This window comes from Cinclus cinclus, chromosome 3 (assembly GCF_963662255.1).
Source record: "Cinclus cinclus chromosome 3, bCinCin1.1, whole genome shotgun sequence".
In the NCBI taxonomy this organism is placed as follows: Eukaryota; Metazoa; Chordata; class Aves; order Passeriformes; family Cinclidae; genus Cinclus; species Cinclus cinclus.
In genome coordinates, this window is record NC_085048.1 from 116,778,811 (window position 1) to 116,803,012 (window position 24,202).

At 43.4% G+C, this 24,202-nt stretch overlaps 1 protein-coding gene across 1 annotated transcript in view; it reads right to left on the minus strand.

The window, feature by feature from the left end:
- Positions 1 to 824: 824 nt before the first annotated feature.
- Positions 825 to 24,202, minus strand: part of RIN2 (Ras and Rab interactor 2) — a 37,285-nt gene continuing 13,907 nt past the window's right edge. The window contains exons 5-11 of the mRNA XM_062490732.1: positions 22,916 to 22,988; positions 20,828 to 20,919; positions 16,655 to 17,776; positions 9,065 to 9,370; positions 6,921 to 7,052; positions 4,737 to 4,900; positions 825 to 1,829 (exon numbers count right to left, since the gene is read on the minus strand). Coding sequence (XP_062346716.1) covers positions 1,512 to 1,829; positions 4,737 to 4,900; positions 6,921 to 7,052; positions 9,065 to 9,370; positions 16,655 to 17,776; positions 20,828 to 20,919; positions 22,916 to 22,988 — 2,207 coding nt within the window. The 3' untranslated portion in view covers positions 825 to 1,511. The remainder of the gene's footprint in view (positions 1,830 to 4,736; positions 4,901 to 6,920; positions 7,053 to 9,064; positions 9,371 to 16,654; positions 17,777 to 20,827; positions 20,920 to 22,915; positions 22,989 to 24,202) is intronic.

Genomic DNA, 24,202 nt, shown 5'->3' on the forward strand with positions numbered 1-24,202 from the left:
AAAGGGACACGAAAGGGACAAAATCACAGTCATGATGCAGGACAAAGAGAAAAGGAGAGGAAGAAAGAAGGAAAGATAAAGAGGCAGGCAGAACAGGGAGAGGGATTGAGAAACATTAATTAAATAATTATTGAGGGTTTATTCCTTAAAAGAAAAAGAAGAACAAGAGAGAGTGAAGTAGTGAAAGGGAATGGGACTGGGAGCACACAGGACAATAAAGGAACACAAGAAATACACTGGACAGAGAGAAGAAAAGGGGTGGAAAGTTCGATACAAGGCTGGAAGAAGAACAGGAACAAACCCCAGGACTAATTATTACAGAGCGTGGCTGGCGAACGTGTCAACAACCAGCAGCTCAAACAGAACAGGTCACGCTCACGGCTCGGCCCGGGACTCATCAATGAACATCTGGCTCTGGGCAGGGCCATAAAGCCCCTGATGGAACACCAGGTGAAAGCTGAAGGGTTGATGTGCTCCAGCTCTGGTCCTGCTCAGCCCCAGTCCCAGCCTGTGCTGCCAGTGAGCACCCTGATCTCCTTTCTCTGTGAAATTTCACCTTCGTGCATTCTCATCCCCTCCTGGTACCTCAGTGTGCTCGGAATGAACATGGTGAGAGGCTGAGAAGTGTTTTGCACAGCACAATGAATAAAATGGTCTAATTTTCAGAAGACAATTGAGAACAGACAGCAAAAAAACTGCCTTGAGGGTACAGAAGTTTCCTAAGAACTCTCCTGGAACAGGAAAAGAGAAGAAACCACACAGACTTTCAATGCAAGACTCTAAAACCAGCAAGAGATTTATTCTTGTGTATTAAATGTTAAAAATCACATGCATAATTATAGAATAGTTTATAGTTAAAAAAATATTTCAAAAACCAACCCTGACAGTTTACCTGCAACTGCTATAAAACATCTATATATCTATATATATCTATATATATATATATCTATATATATACACCTATATATATATATATAAATATATATATATATATATATAAACATGATTATTTTCTGTAATCAAAAACATTAGACAAGGATGCAACCATCCAGGTAATGCTGAATGAACTGATGCCCTGCATTGGACGGTCTTGTCAAACTCCTGCAGGTGGGACTGAGCTGGCCCTGGCCAGTTCAGACACACTCGTCCCACACTAGGACTCAAATCCCAGTGACAGCCATGGAAATGACGAGTGCAAGAAAACTGTATTTTGCACACTACAGCCAAGACCTGTGAAGGGCCACAGTAGAATGTGCTGCAAAAGAACCCATTTTACAAGGTATGCAGCCTCCTGGGCTGTCTCCTCAGACATGCTGGTGGAATATTCTGCATCACTGGCCACGTGCACGGCGCACCTGGGTCCTGTAAGCAATGTCAGAAATATCAGCACAGCATGTGTTTTACCAGGCACTTAAGGTTTAAGACCTGCTTTAGCTCCTAAGGAAGGCAGCCAACAAAGGTGTTTGTAACCATTACCAAGGAACAGACATAAAAATGACACGTTGCTGGTTTTAAGCAGCCGAGTCATTGCTGTTCTGGAGGATGGCCCCATATGGGTCACTGTTAATGCGCTTGTAGACAAAGTGGAAGACCTGGGGCTGAGGACGGCTGTGCAGCTCCGCCTTGATCTTCTGAGGGTACGTATCCTCCGTCAGTTGTTGCCAGGTGTCATCAACAAAAAGAAACAGCCTGTATTCTTCTGGATTTGCCACTTTAAACTTCTCAGCACAAAGCTGACATACGTCTTCGGTAGTGATATATGGCCTTACTAGCAAAGTCTTTCCCGTGCAGCCACTGGTAACTTCCTGGAATGCAACACGAAGGTAGTTCTGTGCAACAAGAAAGCAGACATCAGGAACTCAAAAAACACTCAGCCTCTGAAAACTGAAAAGTCAGCCACAAAAAGCAAACCTCTCCATGCCCCAGCTGTGATACACACCCTGGTAATTCCCGGGCATCGCGGTCATCCCTTGAGCTGCGGCCTGCTGTCTAAACCTGGCCTAAACCAGCTTCACAAGACAGCATTTCATCGTTTTTACAGGGATTCAGAAAGAAAATTTACTCTGCACAATTCGAGTAAATGAACGTGATCTTGAGGCAAAAGCTGCATCTTTTCTCCTGTAGAAACTGACACAGGCCCACAGCTCTGCTAACACGGGCACATTCTGAATAGGCCCCAAGGGGACGTGCAGTTTCACCTGCTTCCTGCCTGTTTTTCTCTTGAGGTGATTTTATGATAATGCTGTATTCCCCTGTTGTATGCTTTACACTCAGAAATGGGTCCTGGAGCCTTAAGCTGGGTCCAGGGGAGGGGTGGGAGCCGGGGGAACTCTGGCACCGGTGGCGTTCAGGCACTCGCTCCCCCCTGTGCTCGGCTTTGCGGCGCAGAGGGACTTACATTTCTGCTTTTGGCTACCTTGTGTTTTGTTAGCTGAGGCAAGAAGTTGTCCTGGGACTGCAACAGCAATCCTCTGGTGACTTCTGTGGCTTCCTCTGGAACTGCTCAGCCCAGTTTTGGTCCAGAACCAGACCACTGGTGGGAGCCGAACGCCGCATCCCAGCTCCGGACCTCGGGGGAAGCCGGGCCAGCTAGAGAGAGAACCCTAAGCCCACCAGTTTTCTCTGCAGTGAGGAGCTTCAACACCTAACAGTTACTCATTTCTTCCCATAACCTGTGAGCACTCTGTTTGTTACAGAAACATTTCACTTTCATCCAAGAAATTCCTTTTGTATTGGTGGGAAGGGAGTGCTGAAACCCATTTGCTATAGAGGAAATGTTCATTCCAGACAGTTTTCTTCTAAAATTGTCTCTAAACCAGAGACAGTTATAAAAACATTGCTGGAATTAAAGACTAAAAAGCAGTAGGATTGAAGGAGATAGAAAAAATTACAGTGAGAAAGAGTTGTTTATTGACTGAGCTGGCACCCATGGTTTGTATGCTGAATATATTAAGCATGTAAAATCCCAGTGATAGAAGTTTACATTTCACAGAAACAAACTGTGAAAAGCTAGGACTGAGAAGAACCTTCCAACGACTCAAGTTCCAAAGAACACTCTTGTCTAATCAAGTATTTCTTGATACCATGCAGACTGAACACTAAAGCTCTGCAATAGATTTTAAAAATTGGGACTGAACCTAACTGATCAGAACTAATCCATTTTTTTACCTGAAGAACTTGTAGAAAAAACGCAGCCCTAGATAAAGCAGAATACATTACATTTAATTTTTAAGGTAGCTACCACACACAAGACCTGCTTTAAAATGCAGGAGCTTTTAGATGGATGGGATTGCTGGAAGGAAAGGCTGACTTTTTTTACAGATGCCTGTAACACATAGACTAAGTATCAAAGAGCTGTATTTCATCATCATCAGAGTACTGGGGTTTTTGCTTTTCCATCCATTTGGGGAAGGGGAAAAGACAGCCCCCAGGGCCCAAGAGCCAGCAAGGCTGTGAGATTGCAGCACAGAAATGCCATGATCACACCCCGCTTCCTTAAGGAGAAAGATGACTGGAGCTGCAGGCGCATTCCATGCTGGTTGGAGGGAAGTTGCTCCATTTCAGGACTGCAAGACTCAGAGAGAGAAGAGAGAAAACAGCCATTCTGAGCAGACAGCAAAATGCTTGCATTTGTGCCAAGCACATGCTGGGGGTGGTGGGATCCACTGATTCCAGGCTCTCTTTTGAAAGAGACAACAGCAGGAGAAGCACTGGACGCACTCGGTGAAAGCTCTTCCCTGCCCCCTGCATATTCCAGCATCCAAGTGAACACTGAGCCTGCATCAAGTTCATTTGCAGAGAAAGAGAAGATGGAACCTCCTACAAGATCCTGTAGAAAGAATCATCTGTCATTTCCTCACCCAGAAGAAATACAAGGTGCTGGATGCTCCTACAGGAAGTGCAGAATTTTGCAGAAAGAACAAAGACTCCAGCTGCTGGAATCTGACACCTAAGTACAGGTCAGGAGGACACAACATGGATCCCAGGGAGATGGGACCGGTTTTGGGCATGGGATTTGCTCGTACTCGCTTCTCCTCTTCCTGACTGCAGACAGCTGAACTCCAAGGAGTAACTCCTTTCTTCCCAATTCCAACACTGCCTCTTTCAGCCCACAGATTTCTACACCTGAACAGTCAGTCCAAAGCAGATGGAAGAGATGCAGGCTTGGCTTCAGAAGATGAAGTGATAACCACTGCTTCGTTTTTCTCCAGCTGAAGGTACTGCCCTTACAAAACACAGGGGACAAAAAAACCCCACCACAAAACACAAACAGATGTGAGGACATCCATATTACAGAACTCTGCTACCTGCATAAACATCAAAACTGTCAGGGAACATTTCTACCACCTCTCCTCTTTGCTACCTGCTTTATGTCACCACCGGCTGCTGGGGAGTTGGGCTGATTTATACCCCTGGAAATCTACTTTTGATCTTTTGGAAAATAAAGCGTGCAAAACAGCTCAATTTAAGATACAATGCAGTTTGTCCTTGCTTTAGGTGACTTAAAAGGGAAGGTTAGAAAGCTCTATTATTTAGTGTTCTGTCAGACCATCATAATGAAACTGTTTGATAAAAAGTGCACAGACTTCAAGCCCAAGGCAAATTTGCCAGCCATAATTTCAGCACTGTTTCACTCCACTTGTGACCCCAAGGGAATTTGCTACAAATCATACCTCTCAAGTGGGAATTTCCAACAATACCATCATCCCATTTTCTATTTCAGCCCTAGGCTTTACCTGAAAATCATCGACTGAAGGTATTGTCCTGTTGGTTGTCCTCCTCTTGTGCCACTGCCGGAGAGTATCTCTGGCCTCTGAACTGAGCAGCTGGGCAGCTTGTTCTTCCTGGAAGTTCTTGATCAGTGAAAGTGCTCCATAAGCACTCGTCAAGTAGTAGCCTCCTGAGAAGGACAGCAAGGGAAGAACTTCTCAGAGCGGTCCCAGTCACAACTACAGGCAGTTTTCTTTGAGATACATAAATACACACAGAGAGGCACCCAGCCACACACACAGATATGAAAATTGCCAGAATATTTACACACAAAAGGAAAACCCTCCCTGGCTTGCACAACACTGGAGGGTGTGCTCTCAGCTGCTCAGAGACATGCAGGGGTTGCATGTGCTCCATATTACACAGTGGTACCCATGGCTGGGTCCTCTCATGCTGAGGAAAGCCATTTCCTTAAATGACTCCTGTCACTCCTTTAGCCTGAGTGTTTACTCCTTCTACTCTTGGAACACCAGTGTTTTGGTTTCTTCCCAAGCTTCAGAGGTGGATGAAATAAACATGGCTGTTGAAACAAAGTAAAAAATAATCTAACACAGTTCATCAACTTGAAAGCAACCACCCTCAGTGACAATAAAACAACAAGTGAGTGTGAGATTTGAACTCTGGAATCATCCCATAGAATTGCCTTTGTTTTTAAACAAAGGCTACTGATCTGTCACCTTCTTAGCATTCCCCAGAATGTCCAACTAGTTCAGGAGATGGTGTCTAAAGTCCTGCACACTCCCCCTTTATTACATGAGTAAAGAACAAATTAAAGCCACAAAAGAGTTGCCAGTGTACAAAAGAAGCTGCAGGTCACAAAGTAAAAGAGTCTCAACAGGAGGTAACAGTCCACAGCAACCAGGAGAAACAAAAGACATGCTGTCCCTATTTCTTTTCAAAGTCAACTATTTGGGTGGGAGTGTGCAGCTAAGAGGCAGCACAGTCTATTCAGAGGCATTCAGAGATGCATTCTATGCCCACAGTATTATTTTCTGTATTACTGACAGCATCCCTTCTCAGCCTTTAGCTCTGCAACAAGATGAACACATCAAATTCATGCAAGACCCATTAGACAAATTGGACAATACTATGCAGTTTAAATGCACAACCCCAAAGCACTACACAATTTTTTCTGCACAGCAGAGCTGAGCTAGTGCCAATGACAAGCCCAGCCAATGGAGAGACTTCCTTTGCTGCATTCAAAACAACAGGACTTAAAAGTCCAGTAAACCTTTCTTCTGTTCAAGCATGTTAATGGTTTCCAGCATCACATCTCAAGTATTTTCCATGCTAAGATTCCTAACAATGCACTCAAGAATGCTCTGTACCCCAAGCAAGGAAGAGACTAGTGCCAAATTGGAGGAATGGTGGCACCAATTCTCCCAGGCATACTGGCATGCAAGAGGATATGGCAATTCCAGAAAGCCAGGATATAGCATGAATAGGAAACAAATAAATATACCTAAACACACAGCTAAGCTTGGCTGCAAGAACCTTTAAAGTTCCTCATAAACCTTTTACGTTCTGGGGCCTATCTGGGCCTTGCAGAAAACTTCTTTGTTAAAAATGCTACCATGGAAAAACAGCAAGGAGGCAGATTTCCTTGCCTCTAGCAGACTTCAGCCCTCACTCAAGAAATGCCTCAGGAAACATATTGCTAGGGCTCATAAAAATATTTTGTGAGAAGCAAGTATTGGGTAGAAGCAAAGACCACTAAAGGAGGCAGTATTCTCAAAAGCACTTCTGCAAAGGTGCAAAGAAGTCTCCCAGAAGCTTTCACAAAGCACCAAACCCAAGCCTCATGATGTGCCTCAGAATTCGCTGAGTGCTGCTGCCCCATAAATGCTTTCAGGAAATTTTCAGGCCATTCAGCACCTGCACAGTGCATGTGTTTGCTCGCCGAGTCAAAAGAGGTTGGAAACAACAAATTTGCTCACAGAGCAATATAGAGCAGCAGATTTCCAGGTCTCTGGGGCTTGTGCTCTGCAAACTAGCCAGCAGTAGAAATGATGATGACATTCTCTTGTTATCAACATCGCTGTCATTAGGTGTCCCCTTAACAGGATTGGGAACAGCAACAGTGCTGTGAGGAAGAACACCCCCTCACTAGTCCTTCAGGCAGTTCTAGTAAAAATTAAAAAACAGATTACCTTCTCCATGCAGCAAGGATGGATCCAGCAACTCCATCATGTATTCAATTTCAGTGTCCAGCTCCAGCATATCACACTGGGCTAGCACATACGTCAACACAGGCAAGAAGTCATCAGCTCCATACAGCCTCCCTGTGTTGAAGGGAACACAGGCAGTGAGAGACAAACCACATTTTTTTACCAGTTCCCGTGTTTGAAAGGAAAGCACTCCTTTGTGCCTTCTCCACCCAACATGTCTGTATTACTCTAGAGCTCCCTGCCAATGTGCAGCAAAGAGAACATCACGTGACACTCACTGCACAGGAAACCAGCTCCATCCTGTACTTCAAACAAGCATAAATTCTAGGATGCACACCTTGAGGTGTGCAAGGGAAATTTAGAGACTGGGTTTACTCTGGCACCAGCTCAACTGGTGAAAAGGCTGCCATGCCAGTCTGGCCTGACTTTCAACTGCACTGCTACCACTGCCTAAGAGGTGATGAAGAGGAATTTTCTTTATACATCCGGGGAGCACATCCACTTTCTGGAAGCATCCAGACACAAATACCAGTCTCTGAGTATGACTCCCACAGCACAGAAGCCTGAATATTAAAGCTTTGCTACACCTTAGCTCATGACCTGTCATGGCAATGTGCAAGAGAGAATGTCAGAGTTGCAGCTATAAATTCATGCCATCCAGCACAGCATTTTGGACCACTGACTGTTCAACAGGTCGTAGCACCATTTCAATATTTAGGTTTCAAAGGCACTTTTGGATTCTTGCTACAGTGCAGAAATAGGCGTCGTTTCTGTTCCAAAAGCATGACAGAAAGTGTTCAAATGAGATCATTCAGTGGCACAGCAAGCCAAAAATACTGGATTAGAGGCTGCTTTTCTCCACCCACCAAGACAAAAACCTTGTAGTTGTCATGTTGCATACATGCTATTGAATTGCAAGAGCAAAATATAGGGTGTTACCTCTATAATTTGTAATTTGCAGAAAAATACTCATTTCGAATCAAGTGTTAAATTCAAGGCTCACAGGACAACCTTTCTGCCAGGCAACTTCAAAAGCCTACAGTTAAAGAAAGCTGCTCTTTTTCACATCTTTTTCACATCTTTTTCACATCATGCTTCACATCTGCAGGATGCTCCGCCTGGAATGCAGTAAAACAATGCCCTGTTCTGCAAAGCTATCGGTGGTGAACTAAGAAGTGGGGTCATGCTGCTTTGGGTGTTGAATTATGCTAAACCCAGTCTGACTCATCAACCCCAAAGTTAAATATCCTCACACTGAAGTGTCAAATAAGAGTTAAGTATCCTTACCTAAAAACACAGAGGCTGACACAGCTAGCCCGGAGCTATCTGGCTGACAGTCAATCCCTTGGTACTCCAAAAGTCCAGTCCCACTTTCAAACAGCAAGATCTTCTAATATATCCCTTCCTGGGTGTGTGGAGATTCCTCCCTTGGGTGGGAACGCCCCTCAAGGCCCTCCCGGCCCTCACTCTCAGTAACATCAATCTCTACTCAGTAATTGTTTTGGGTCTTTTTGCTAGCTTTAATATAATTTCTTTATTGGTACTGTTTTGATATAGTGCATTATACTATACTAGACTATACTAGTAGTTTTTACTTCTACACTGTGTAGTAAATAATTCAGATTAAGGTTTTTTTGGTCTAATAATTTATCATAATAAATAATTAATTTTTATGTAAATATATCTGGTTTGCCATCCTTAATCCTGTAGGACCAAGTTGTACAAAGGTTCAATCACACACCTATAATTCCTTAGATTTAAACCACTGACAAAGTCTGGACTAAAACTGGATCCAGCTGCACCCATGCTCCTCTCTGAGAAGGAGTTCAGAAAGCAGGAGGATCCTTCCTGCACCATGGGAAGGCTTCTCCAAGTAACTTTGCCTGAAGCTCCCACTCCACCCATGACAACAACTCTACTGCAGACCCAATTTTTAAGATGTGCAGCCAGATAGCTCAGAGACAGCAGGTCAGAAGCAGAGAGGAAGAATTCCTCTCAAGAGGGCAGGGAGAAGCTACAAGGGCTTTAGCAGGAGACCTGTCTGCAGAATGAGATGGGCTGATTCCTCTAAAAGACAACATCAGGTATGAAATATCAGTGAGCCTGAACTACCAGAAACAGCATACCTGAGTTATTCTCCATAACAGTGTAAATCAATTTGCAAACTCTCAGCAGCAGCATGACTTTCTTTTCAGGTGAATACATCTTCTGCATAGTCATGAACTTGACTTTAATCTTTTCAACGTCCACAAAGTCTGGTGTGGGAACAAACACACCCAGGTCCTGAGGATTCCTCTGCCGAACCAGCTGCAGGTTTTCCTTCAGTTGTTTCCAGGAACCATCCGTGGTGTGAAACTCTTTCAACATCGCTTCGATGTGACCCTTCAACGGCTTCAGAATGCACTTATGCATGGCCTTCTCCAGCACAACATCTGCAGCAGGAAAACACAAATCCAGCTGACTTCCCCCTCTAAAGCAGAGCCAGCATTAACACAACCACTCCCTAAAGAGAGCCTGTAGAGCAAAACCTACTTTCTAAGGCCCATTTATTACACAAGCTGTGTTTCCAGATGTTGTTAACACGAAAACAAGAGGCAGTGCACAATCTGTATTCCATTGTAATTTCTGGCAATGTGGTAAATAAAAAAACCCACACCCACACAGACAGACTATGGATAGTTTAAAAACAGCCATGGGTTTACTAAATTTTTTCTTGTATTGGTTGGAAGTCTACAAGTTTTATTTTACTTTAAGTTTAGATTTTAACTCCCAAACTTAACATAAAACACAGTCAAAATCCTAATTTTTGTCTCCTTTGGCATTAAAGTCTGTCCTTTATGCATAGTTTCCATTGGAAACTACAACTCGAGGAAGATTTCCCAAAACTTGGCTGGACTTTGTCAGGATCTTTACGAAGCTGGACAGATTACAGGCTTTAAACTATAAATGAAAACCAAGCTGTGTTTGTCCAGCTTCAGATTTCATCACACAAGCCTATATACAGCTTTGTCATCAAGTTTGAAGTTCTTTGGCAATAGTATGCACATGGCACAGTAACCACTAAACTTCAGGGCTCATTTTTAATTCTTGTTCTTCTTTAACCATCATTCTCCATTTTCTAAGTATGGACTGCGTCAACAGTGAAAGCTCTTTGCTCAACATTTTCTCTCGCAAACCTTAACTTTAAAAGCTAATTTTCTTTCCCAGCATCCTTATGGCAACACAGCCTACATTAGTTATTAGTTTACATAGATTGTTTGTACCATGGTGGGGAACACGGTAGGGAATGTTCCTGTGCCATCCCTGCAGGAGAGTGGGGCAGGACCAGAGCCTAGAGAGGAGCACAAGGACTGAGAGCAGACAAAGGAGAGACTGTGTCACTGCCAGGTCACACGTTTACACAAATTAGCAATGGACATTCTTGTTAGTAACAGTGACTCATTAAAGTTTCATTAAACCTCCTGCCCATCCCAGGCACTTTGCCTGTTTTTCTGTGTTTTCCTTAGACTACTGCCTCTTTCTTTTCTCCCGACTCTCCCTCCCTTTTTTTTTTTTTTTTGTTAAATCACATGCTATTTTTAAGGCTTGGGATTTACACACAAATCCACATGCTCTTCAAACAAGCATTATTCTGTTTTCTTGCTTTTTTTCTTTCATTTATCTTATCCTTGTGTCCAGCCCTTTTTCCTTTTGGGTCTCCATCCCTCTCTTTCCCACACAAGCACCCTTCACACACTCCTCCTATGGTGCCTTGACTTCATATGTAGCAGTTTGCCTGTGTTTGTCAGCAAAGGCATGAGCAGTCTGAGACTGTTCTTGGTGGCCTCTCACACAGCAGCCAGGGCTGCATCCAGCTTCCCACCAGACCAGAGCCATCAACTAGCAACATCAGCAAGTGGCAACCCTTCAAATAACTGATCCTTATATACTGTACTTGGTAGAGAGAAACAACCTGCACCAAACCAGGTAAACAGAAGCATCACCCTTCTGCACAGGGACAGAAACTACCTCTCCCTGCTATCAAAGCAGTCCTCAGGGCTCACGGGGCAGACACAATTGCACAAACTGTTTTCCACCAATGCACGAGTCTCACCCACGGGTACATTGGCTAGCTAAATTTATGGAGTGTACAAATTGTTCCTTGCTATCTTCACTGATGACTGTTTTTTGGTTTTTTTTTTTTTTTGACAATTCAGCTTACTTTACTTCTACTGCCTGATTTTTTCAAATAGGAAAAACATCAACTTCTTTGCTTGTAAGAGGAACACCTCTGCAGTGTGCATTCCAACCACCTGGTCTTTTTATTAAAGCAGGTAGTGCTGCTAAACATCATGCACAGTGAGAGAGCTCTATTCTCATGAAAGCTGAACTCCCGAAGGCTTCCATTGGAAGTTCTGCACTTGAATACTGAGCATGAGCCATCCTTCTTCTCAATAAAGAGAAGACATTTGCTCACAGGAGCCTCGGGAAACAGTATGTTTCAGTATGCCACTTTCACAGATAAACCATGCAGATTTTTCACTGCTGTGCAAGATGGCAGGGAGGTTTCTTTCACATCTGAAATTTGTCACAGGCTCCAAAAGCAGTGCTTGGAAATTGCTTTGAAATTTACTCAATAACACTCCACAACTTCCAAGTAAACTTGAAATAATTTTGAAGCAGCACAGAGGAAGGGATCACATCACTCGTGGCTGTGCTGTAAATTCCACACAGGCACAACAAAACAAAGAAAAAACAACAGCAAACAAAACCCCACCAAGCCACACACAAAAAAAAACCCCAAAACAACACACAACCTTTTCTTTTCTTTTATGAATTCTTGGCACACACATAAGAACCACAAGAATTTGAGCTCTGCCCTCAAATGAAAAAGGGGCAAAATCTAACAAGCCAGTGAGGTTAACAGCAGCAAGATTGGTAAGGGCTGGACTGTTTTGTTAATGGTCAACAGTAACACCCATATGTATCCTTTGAAATGTATATATTATAAAAAATTTATATTATTGTTAAAGCCTGGTAGGACAGGCTTGTGACACTTCTTGTGATCTGAGCCTTAGAACAATCAATATTCAGTGTCACAGCACCTATGAGCACGTCTGGGGCCACACCATTGAGCCAGCGACCCTTTCTTCAGCACTGCTGCTTCTGGCCACTTTCACACAAAGGTGTTTTGGGGTAAGAACCCACAGACCGACTCTCAGCCAGCAGCAGTTTTCACTGTTTGATTTCTAGTGCCACAAAAAAAGTATACAAGGGTTTCCCAGGCAAATCAGCGTCTAAGCTGTGAATTGAGGACTGATTCTTTACCTTAACATCTCTGTATATTTTTAAGATCCAAATCAGCAATAAAAAATCTGTTTACTTCAGATGCATATTTTTAAATACCCTCCCAGGATGCTTACTACTCCAAAACCAAAACAGACACTCTTCAGATATTTTTTTTTTAAACTGAATTTGAGCTGAACACTGTGTATCGCTCCTGAAACGATGCTTATAATTAGCCTCTAGCCTCAAAATGGGAACTGGAAATGCTTTGATAAATGAATTGTAAAGGCCAGCCAGCTAGTTTCGTTGTGTCTTGTGGAAACACATCTGTATCCTGTGCTGACATGCTATTTTTGTTTTGCTGCCAACCACACAAGTCTGCATCTAGACAGGACAACACATTAGTCACTGCCAGTGTCCTTACACAGCCTCCTGACAACCTGCACTTCCTCAAACTGCAGGCACGCTCTCCCCTTTTCCAGGCTCTCTGTTTCCCTGCTCCCTACCAATTATTGTTGCTCCACTGAGATGACCATGGAATTCCAATCCCTGGACTTACACTCAAGACCTGTTTACCATGGCCAAACCATTCATCAGGGAAATTGGGGGTCAGTAGGAGACTGAGTGACCCTGAGAGCCACCACAAAAAGGCACAGTCCTGCACAGGTCACACTGCCTGGGAGCTGCATACCACAGCGTGTACATGCATGACACCTAACTGCACTGCATTTTCTTTATTCTGCATTTTCCTAACACCTTGTAAGTTCATTGACTGGCATGATCAACACAGATCTATTTTAAGAAAAGTTGTGTCGGGATGGTGAAGCATCCATTTCTCGCTGGGTGCAGACATGGCAATCTCCTCCACAGGAGCAAGACTTCAAAGTAAGACCTTATACAACCCACATTCCTTGATCATTAGCACAACCCTGAGAACACAGGTGGGACTGAGGTGGTTGATGTACAGGTAGTGGTGGCACAGACCCAGCAACCAGGGATGAAAGGTAAGCTTCCCCTCATCTGACTGCATAAGAGCACACCAAACAATCACACAGCTGTCTGTGCTAGCTGTGTTCTGCTTTAAAGGTTACTTAAAACTCATTATATAGCTGTGTGGTAAGCACTTGTCTCCTCTTGAAGTAGCAGGAAATAAAAGAAGGAGGGAAGAAGTCACAAAGGAAATCCAAGGGATTTCAAGAAAAAGAACCTGGTCCCTTGCCTCTGCTCACTGCTTTTACCACTGCTTCTTACTTGCCCTGTCCCGCCACTCCTGTGGAGAAAGGAGGTGCACTGAGGGACGTGTTTGTAAGACAAAACTCAACATGAAAAGATGCTACAATGGAGGACAGGACCACCAGAACAACTTTACAAGCACCTAAAAAGCAATACAGGGGAAAAACCAGCTGGCATGAGTTTTTCAAGCAGAAATAGTCACATACCATTCCAGTTCCTTTGGGAGGATAACTGTATTAGTAAAGAAGAGGGGATTTGGGGTGGGCTGCCACTTAACCTTTTTAGGACCCATAGGCCTAATTCTGTGCACCTTTCATATAAACAAACAAGGGAAATACTGTCTTGCCATAATAACCATTAGCAGAGTGCATCAACAGGTGCACAGAATACTGCACTGAGAACACGAGTACTGATGGCTGACTGTCAAACAAGACAGACACTGGAAGAGAGGTACCATGGGGGGGTCAGTCCTGGACTCCAGTTAATTAGTATGTCCAGCTCTGTCTGCCTGCAGCTACTCTGTACAGACCCAAGGGCCTGCAGCACAGCATGGACCACCAGTAACGGGCCTACACATCCACTCCAATCTTCCTTAACATTCAGCATTTAAATATCCCTAACATATTAAAAATGCCAAAACAAGTAATAGACGGTATTGTTTAGGCACGTTCCCACATGATCAGTTAGCACCTTACTGACAGATGGCTTAAACCACTCATTTCTTGTTTCAGGGCCAGATTTGGGCATGGAGACTGAAGTTGTTCAGATGTCAGATGTTAGATCTCACTTGGCAAAGTGACAACATTCAACTTGACTCTGCTCTGTTCAAAGACAGGAAGAGGTGAAAAGACAAACAAAAACTCCCAAACATTTGCTGATCTAGCAGCTCTGGACTATCGGGGTCTCCTCGGACCGGTCCAGGTCTTTATTCTGTGGATACAAATTGAGCTGTGGATGTCTTTAAAAAAAAAAAAAAATTGCATTCATCCTTAAACAGTGAAGAATAATGTGCCTTACTCTTGATTCTGTCCCAACACCGGGAGTCCCATTGCTTAAAGGAGGGTGAACAAGGAGTGCTAAGGTTAGGAGGCATCTATCAGGACTAATTAGAAGCCCTGTAGCATATTTTCCCAATGATTTTGCACAAGTTTAACAATTTGATGGGACCCCTATCTGGGAAGCTTAAAAGATCTGCCACGGAAGTCTTTTGCTTGCAAAAGTCCATGACACAGTTCTAGAAGAAAAGCTACACTATCAAAAAGATCATTACAGAGACACCGGAAGAAGTTCCAAACTGAGGGCCTCACTAAACCTGGGGATGGTGTTCCAGCACCTACTGAAGTACAGGAGACAAAAAACCAGGGTTAAAGTGAAGCCCAAGTGATTCAGAGAGAAGGAGTATTATCTCAGAATCACACAGCCAGCACCAGCCAGACATGTTGAAGGAAAAAAATGCACCACTAAAGTGTGAACTGCGGAGAGGATAAAGGACTACTCACAAAGTTAAAATCTGGACTGCAGTTTCACATTGAAATAGTCAAGGAAAACTGTGGACAACAGGCAGGGCTCCACTTCATGAAAAGCTCTCCATAGGAGTGACTAAATTTTGCTGCCACATAGTTATCTGCTTAGATCAGCAACATCTGATGCTTTTGATTCCCTGCAGTTGTTTGCTGGCTCAAGCCAAAGGCAGTAGATGATTCAAAAGCAAGTTCTTTCTTTGTTAAAACAAGCCCACTTTATAAATTAATTTCGTTTAGTCACAAGATCAAAACCAGATTTCCTTCTCTGAAGAAAACCAGGGCAGTTTTAGTTGTTATATTTCACAGCTCGTGCTACTCCAAAGTCTGAAACATTTAATAGCAGACAACATTTTTTCCAGTCTTGGGAGACTCACAGTCCGATTAAACCACACCCTTGTGAAATGAAAAGTACATAACAGACAAGGCTTTCACAAAATTACAACCCAATTCTATCTGTATTGCTTCGTCAAATATCCAGCACTCTATGGAAATGCAGGCAAAAATGCACCTGCATCCCCTGCTTAATTTGGTGCTTTTTCCTCCATGTAATGTCCACCCAACAGTCTTTATTATTATAGTGAGGATATTACATGTCTCTGAGTCTAAATATTGGGGACACTCTTCACATTTTTGTACTTGCTTTAGTAGTCCTTGTGACTTCTGCTTGACTTTGTGTAAATGAAGTTGAGGTTACGTGAGAATACTTCCTCTTGGTCAAGGACAGACAGAATGTCAATATAAAATTACCCTCTAGTCCCAGAGAAAGAAGTATCTGCCAATTTTGCACTGAGCCAACTGTTGGGACACTAGGATATGGAGAAAAACAAGCAAATTAGGACTGAAGTGAGCTCACAAGGAAAGTATTCTGCCTTGGCAGAGGCATGTTTACCTCTTAAATGTGGCTTACAGACTCTTTCACAAATACTGCTCAGACTCTGCAGGAGAGGCAGTGAGATTTATGCAGCAACAGTGATTTCACTTTTTTGGGATACACAAATCTCTCTCTCCTGTTCAAACATACATTCTAGCATGTAGCTCATCCACAACCACTCACAAACACATCTAGCAGAGAAGTACAGAAAACTAGAGATCAGCAGCCCCTTCACTCTCTTGCAGACGTTTGTTTTCTAAAACACTTACATATCTTTTCATTTACTTTCAAGTCCAGGGATAGTACAGCTTTGCTAGAAGTGACTAAGAATATCTGGAGGAATCAGATTTATTTCAAAACTAAGTTGTCATAAAATGTCTCTCTGCTCTTAAATGTCACTGGTTTCGAATAAATTCTGGTTCTACAGCTACAATCCATATGGTTAGATTTGGCAGTTTTAGACCAAACATTGAGAACTGTCAGCCCAATTCAGAGAAAAATGCACGTGTGCCAGCAAATAAAGGATTCTCTATTGTGAACAGTACAGCAGGTACTGTTAAAAGTTATAATCCCAGGTAAAAAGTCCGTATTGTACCTATTTTAAGCATAACTCCTCATGAACAACTTTGTAGTGCAAGCATTCCAAGCTGACAGGGTGATTTGGGGTGGGGAAGGGGATGTTGTTTTAAGACTCCAATACTCGGTGGCTGAGGCTCTACCAGCCAAGTTAGCCCCACCTTTCTGAACTGGACAAAGACTATCACTTTAAAACACAGATTACACATTTTCACCTTCCCCCCAAAACACAGGACAGTGTTTCTTACCTATTTGGTCTTCGGGAATGAGTGATTCGATTGGAGGATCAAGTTCGGAGCTTTGGGACAAATAGTTCTTGACTTGGGTCATGAACTGACGAATTGTTTGCAGCATATCAGTACTCGAAACATGGCACTCCTTGTTTTCTTGGAGAAAGCTGACATAGTCCTGTACTAAGCATCCAAAATAGGTGCGTTTGTCCCGGGACATCTCTGCAATTTTCTTAATCATCCTCTTCTCGGGGGTCATGAAGGAACTGAAAACTCCGCTGACTTTCCGTAGCTGAGATTTCACAATCTTGGGGAGAACAAAAGAACTGCTTCTTTTCTTCTTGGGCTTCAGAGGGGGTGCCATGCTCTCCTGGTCACTTTCCCCCTCAAAGTCCTCCAGGCTGCTGTTGGTGTCCCCCTCGTAGCCGAAGAGCGGCATGCTCCGATCGAAGTCCAGCGAGTCCGACGAGGAGGTGGAAATGCTCATGTCGCTCAGTCTCTGCCGGCCTCCATCCCACGGGACGTGTGACTCACAGATGGCAGCTGGCTTTTTGGGAGCTGCTGGAGCCGGCTCGGGCAGGGCTTCGCCCGGAGCAGCGGCTGCCTCGGGCGCGCACGCGGAGCCAGGCCGGAGCGCCGCCGCGTTCCTGGAGGCACCTTCTGCCTCGGAGCACACGGCCTGCTTCTTCAGCCGCGGAGGCGGAATCGGGGTGGGCTTGCTCTGCAGCAAATCCGAGCCTCTCTCCTTCTGATGGCTGGCTGTTTCTGGCATGCTCGCCCGCTTTATAGTCCTGGAAATCTGTGGGCTCGTGAGGGTGCTATTAATAGCAGGAGGAGGCGGCCGGGGCGGGGGGGAGCGAGGCCTCGCTGTGCCATTCACGTCTGGAGCTCTCGGGCTCTGCCTTTTCAGACTTCCACTGACATCCTGGCTGTGCACTTTCAAGAAGAGGGGATTAATGAAACACAGCGCTCCGTTGGTCTGGCTGCACTCCAGCTCTGAAGGCGTTCTGGTTCGTATAGAATGCACTCCATTTATAAGGCAGAGCTGGCGTGAGTCTTTGCGAGCACTGTCCAAAGGCACAGGCCTACAAGGAGGTGAAGGATCCGGGGGTTTGCTGTTAGCCAGGGAGCTCCAAAAGTCTGAAAATCATCATTGCATTAACGTAAGAACGCAAAACAGCATGCAGATGGCTTTCAGAACATTCAGCTCAACAACACCGGTTTAAGTAGCAAAAGCATCAAGAAATTCAGGCAAGATTTTATTAATTCAAAGGGGAAAAAAAAAATCCAAGTGAACCTCTTAAAGCACTACCAGACATAACTGCATGATACATTCCTGGGGCTGCTCTTGCTCATTTATAAATACCATGACCAATGCATAGCTTCCAGTCAGCCCACTAAGCATAAAATTAAACTGAGAATCGAAGAAAGGAATGGAAGCTGTAACAGAATACTTTTTACTGGCTTGAGACCGAAACGAACACAAACTGCTCGCTAGCATCTCACTCAGGAGAAATAAAGCAAGATTCTCAGCTGGTATTAATAAGCTCACTTCATTAAGGACAATAGTTAAGCTGATTTACCAGCTAAAGGCCACTTATAGAAGCTCTACAAGTATCTTGGTTCAGCTTCTTTTCATAGTGAACACACGAAACTATACATGAAAAGGCAGCTCACATTTTGCTGTGGTGGATCACATCACCTTTAGCTATGCAGACCAAATGTTCAAGTGTCTAACAAGGGCACTGACCTGCTGCCCTGCCTTTGCCAGGGGGATGGTTTGCCTGAGAATACAGACATGCAGCGACACATAACGAGACCCAGTGTGCCGTTCCACAACCAGCATAGGAAAACCTATGCTACACCGGCAAGTTGCAGCTGCAGCCTCTGCACTTATCCCAACAAAGTGTCAGCATGTTTGTGCAAGTGAGTCACTGCTACAGAGCATTGACTCCTGAAGGTACGAAGATTGAAAGCAGATGTGCCTTTGAAGGCAGCAATCATGCTGAAATAAGGGCAGAACATAAGAAGAGGGAGATTTAGCTAAAATTTGCCAATCTTGACACGGTCCTTTTCCCACAGTGTGTCAAGATGGCTCACCGGAGGCATCAACTCAACAATGATACCTGGGCCCAAGAGCACAAATGCCAAGCATCCACAACAGGTCCATACCCAACAGCCGTGTCCTGCCTGCAGGGCAGAGGACAGGAAATAGCCCATGGTGACAGGCCAAGGCCAGAGAATGTCTACAAAGGCATGTCTCTCTACATAGTCATGCTATATTGCTGGTGTTCCCAGCTTCATGACTTCACATCCTGTCTGCAGATCTCAGTGCCTGGCACGTGGCTGTTGCAAACACACGTGATGTAAGCACTGCTGCAGGTGAAACAAAAGGGAGACTAAGAGAGAACCGTATGTCCAGCACATGAAACCTTACAGGTTGGCGGCAGCCTTCAAATCTTCACCAGAAGTTCCTCCTGATGTGGTTTACTGGGCTACATGCTGCTAACTTGTGCTGTGCAGCTCTCCCTCTGAGCCCACTGCACAAGACAGCTCCGACAAGGGATACAGCCCTGTGTTCATAGGCCATGTGTTTTGGTGACTACATGTTCCTCAAAGAAAACTCACATGTAACAGGAAGGGCTGTTGGGAGCTTTTAGGCCTCTCTTGAGTCCACAGCATTGAAAGGCTGACTTTCTGGTGTGCTCTTCTGCATGTGGGCACCCAGAAGTCCATCAAAATCTCAACTCTGCTGCCTGCTTTTAGCTCACGGAAGCTGTGATCTTAATCTGGTGTGTATCAGGTAATTGATCCCAAATACAGCAATGACACAGATGCTGATCCATCAGTCTCCTCCTCAGCTTTCAAATGTAGTAGATGAAGAAAACGACACACAATGCAGACACTGTTCAAGTGCAAGACTAATTCTGCAGCAAGTAGGCCACAGTGCTCTGGGGTACTGGTGACAAGTGTAGTTAGCCTGGAGTGCCTGATGAACATTACCATTATGGTCCCCTCTGGAAAGACTCACCTCATGTTACTTTTAGGCTTCCATGTGTCACTGGGAGACTGTCTTCATTACACTGCATCCCAATCAGACCTTTTACTTTCTTTTTACTATCTAAACATTGACCTCAATAGCACTGTATTTGCCTCTATTCCCATGATAATCCGTATTTTCACCTGATTACCTAGACTTGTAAACAAGCAGTGCAGAAGTAGTTTCTCTCCTCTCTAATAAACCCTTTAATTGCATTGCTACTGCAGCAAACCAAAATACAAAGCACTGCAATACATCTCCAAGTATGGCTTTACTGCAAAGTCCCACCAGATAGTTCAAGAGATCCTCATGCTTACATTGATTTAGAGAGGATCCTTTTCAAATTAAAAGATGATTAAAAAATCTTCAACAAAGACTGCTGACAGTCAACCTTCCCTTCCTGGAGAAGGAAATGAGGCCACTCAGCACTTTGCTCAATGTGGAGTTGCTCAATGATTCATCTGGGTGGTGCCCAAGTTTCAAATCCCACCAGGCTTTGCATCCATCTCCTGTGAGCTCAAGGTATGCTTTACAGTGAGCCTGTGTTTGGCTGTAGCAGCCAAGCAATGCAGGGCCATGTTCTTGAGTTGTCCTTTGGTATTTTAAAATTTCACCTAACCCCTGCCCATGGATACATTCTACACATCCTATATACACAGTACTCATTTTCTAAATATGCCACTTCCTTGAGGCACTGGTCTCAAGATTCACCATTTTATGTTTGCATGTCAATCTGAACACAAGTTTTATTAACAGGGGACCTCAGTTCCTACACTCTCCTCACAATAAATTATAAAGCCAGTGCCTGCTATGTGACCTAATGCAGACAGCATTAGGTCTTGGAGCAGAAGCCACATCAACCTCTGTGTGGGGACTGTGAGATTTGCTTTGCCTAAGAGTTGCCCAGGGAGGGGAGAGAAGAAGGAAGAAAGAAACAGCACTGACAAAAAATATCACAGAAGGCACGGAAGAAAGGAAGAACACCACTCCTTGGCCAGAGGAAAGTCTGGCCTTCCCAAAAAAAAGAAACTACTTTTCTAAATGAAATTTGTATCGTCACTAACCAATATGAACTATTTATGTATATAGCCTATTTTTCCAGTGTTACACGAGTGCTACAGGGAAGGACATCTATGTAGAGAACTACTTACTCAGTCCAAGCTGAGCAATCTCTTCAAGTTCAGCTTCTGTCTTTGCTGCAGCAATTGCATGAGGCAACTTCAGTGTGAATGGAAGGACATCCCTGTTTCCAAAGAGAAAACCCATTATGCTTTTCGGCTACATCCATAGTTTTAAAAGCTTTTTCTTTTTAAACACTGGCAGTGGTTGATCTCTGATTATTTTCTTCTTGAGCTGTGGCAGGTAGCAAGATCCTTAAGCACACAGTATAGTTAAACATTACACTACCAATCCCAGGGCTCCTTTACACTCTAGCGTGGTGTGAAGGGCCAAAGACAGACAAGTGCCCAGGACCTTCACTAGGATCATTTCCACAGAACCGTTCCAGTACTTTCCAACAGAAGCTTTTACACCTGGTCTTCTACAAGCAGACCAGTGAGATGCAAACTTGCTACCTGCCCCTTACACTTCAAAAAAGCTTCTTACTTCCTGAATACACCGTTGACTGCAATTCCAGTGTTCAGAATAAAAATTATTTTCTAACTAAATGTTGCTAAACTGCAACGTCTCTAGTAGAAGTACTCATGGAATTAAGACTAAATGAGAATCCTACACAACTGGTGTCAGCATGAATTTTGATTTTAAGGTTGCAAACAAGCCAACCATCTGCTATAGCACAGACAGATAGTGGGTCTTTATCCAGTAAATATTCTCTATGTTGTATGTTAGCTTCTTGAAAAAACAGGATCTCGCAATTCTACTCACACTCAAGCCAATCATATGCACAAGACTGATACACTAGCAAAAAAGCATTTGAAAGGCACTTTACATGGCACCACAAAAAACCCAGAGTCCAGATCATCATCATGGTCTCACTTCAAAGATAGGTAAACCCTCATAAAAACTGGCTGGGTATCTCCGGCAAGAAATTCCCTCTGGTTTTAGAAAATCCTCCTGCATTGCCTGTGATGTACCGAATGGTGCTGCCTCTTTTTCACAACAGCTACCTATCTGCTTCCTTTAGTCTACACAAAGCAACTTTGAACCTTCAGTGAAAGAAAATGGATAGACTAATGCCAAGAAATGTTTGTTTGCTGCATGATCCTGTAGGTACTTAGAGAGAATTTCCCAGAGCCTGGCAAGTGGGCAGGACTGAAAGGGTGACAAGATAAGGAATATGTCCTCATCAAATTACTATTAAATTAAATGCATTTTCAGCTCATTTTTCACCTGAGTGCTGACCAATTACCCATGTAGTACCAATGCTGCTTTTATTACATGCAAGTACAGCTTGGCTAAACAGAGGCTGCAGCAAAGGGGTCTAAGATGCTTCTCCACCACAAACAAAACCAGCAAGCACAGCAACCCAAGAGCATCCCACACGAGAAACCATCACACGATCAGCATGAACTGGCAGCCCTGATGCAGTAAGAAGGACCGAGACCATCACAGCTGCCTCTCCCTGCTTCCTTCAGAAAATGTGCACCTGTGCAGTTTGGCTGTGTCCTGTCTGTGCATACATACAAGGCTCAAGCATTAGTCTGGAAATTTTCACCAGTAAACTTAAGTAAAATTGAAAGCAAAACACAAAAACGCCAACTACTTTTTTTTTTTTTCCTGCATAATACCTGGAAAACAAGTTTGACAACCATAAACTGCAAAGCTGACAAGGCCATTTTTGTCATTCACCATTTAAACTTGACATCTCCCAGCTGTTATATTTTACATATCTGTCACCTAACCATTATGCTCCAAAAATTCTTCTCACCAGCAATTCCAAGAAATGGACTTTGCAAGCTAGCTCGTGATTGTTTTTTAAATGAGCTTCGGAGCACTTAGGAAAGCATCACAAGATATCATCACAAGTAAAGTTCAGCTTGGCACCACCTCACAGTTGGGTGCGTAAAATAATAATCATAATGAAGTAAAATAATAATCAGCATGAAGTAAGACAGAGATACTAGTTTTCAAGACTAGATTCACCTCTGATTTCTACCATTATCTTCTAAGGCTACCCAGGAATATTTGCAGATTGGCAACATAAATATCATGCTGAACTAAGTCCTCAAAACTCAAATTTTTCTCTAGCAGATGTGACTTGGAACATAGCACCATCTTACCTGCTAATACAGTAGAAAGCAATGAGTCTGAACAAATCAGCAAAACTTATTCCAGACCCCTCCAAGGAAAATGCTGCGAAGAAAGTTATGAGAAAGAATCACACATTAATCCAGTTTCTTAAAACAGTTTAATAAAACTCAGATTTTAGCATGAAGTTAACAAGTTTTCATCATCAAACTAGCTACTTTTTGGTTAAGAGAAAACAACTCTGTAGAGGAGTACACATCCCTGCTGAAGGCATTTTCAAGAGTATACTGATAATCTTGGTGGCTGGTTTGCTTTTGTACTCCAAGCACATGGTCTAATTCCTGTAAAACAGATTAAGTGCGGTGAGGGCTGCACAATGATTTGCTAATAGACAACAAATCTGTGGCTTTGTTTGCCCAGTGTACTAATACACCTGATTTCACATCTCTTATTTCCTCCTCTTGAATTCTATTCTACCCACTTGTCTTCGCCCTAGGTGTGTAGAACCTAAAGGGAGATACATTTTCATTCACTCCAAGAAAACCTTTTAACCTGAAAACCCTTAAAAAACTCTGACAATTCTGATGCATGTCATTGCCTTGCATGAGGGGAGAGGAAGACATGAGCAGTGCCTTTCCTTTTTCCACACTTGATATACCCCACTTGATATACTTGATATATCATTGCTTCTTATTGATACAAATACTTGTTCTCAGTACTAATGACAATTACCTCAGGCTCTCTCTGGTACCAGTAGCAAATCTCACCCAATGACTACACAGATCAAGCAGAAGCAGTTTCTAGAGTGAAATGATCCAGATCTTTTGCCTCTGGTCTAAAACCTCAGCTGTGACAAATCAGTAAAGACTTCCCCCTTGTGGAAGAATTTGGCTCGTAAAAGACAGTATATAATTATTTTCCAGATGGGAATTTATTAGTGTAACAAGCCTATAAATACAGCCTTAGACCACACTTAGATCAACTATTACTGACAACTTTCTTTTCTCTTTGCCTGGCCTTGCTTGTAACTGGAACTAAAACCAGACACACGGAATTAACTTTTTGTCCCTGGGTGCAGGGGAGGGAGAGATATAAAAGGAAAAACTTAATTAAAATTATGTCAGTTTAAAAACAGAAATAGAAGTTATCTATAGACTCTCTGTTTCAGGAATGTTTAACTGAAAATTGCTGGTAATTTTCTCCAGTCTTCTCTTTCTTGTTAAAATGAAATATTTGCTCCACTTGCAGTTTCAGCACCACATACACTCACCAGCTGCAGCTTCCTTTGTTCATTCCTAAATCTCAAACTTATTTTTCAC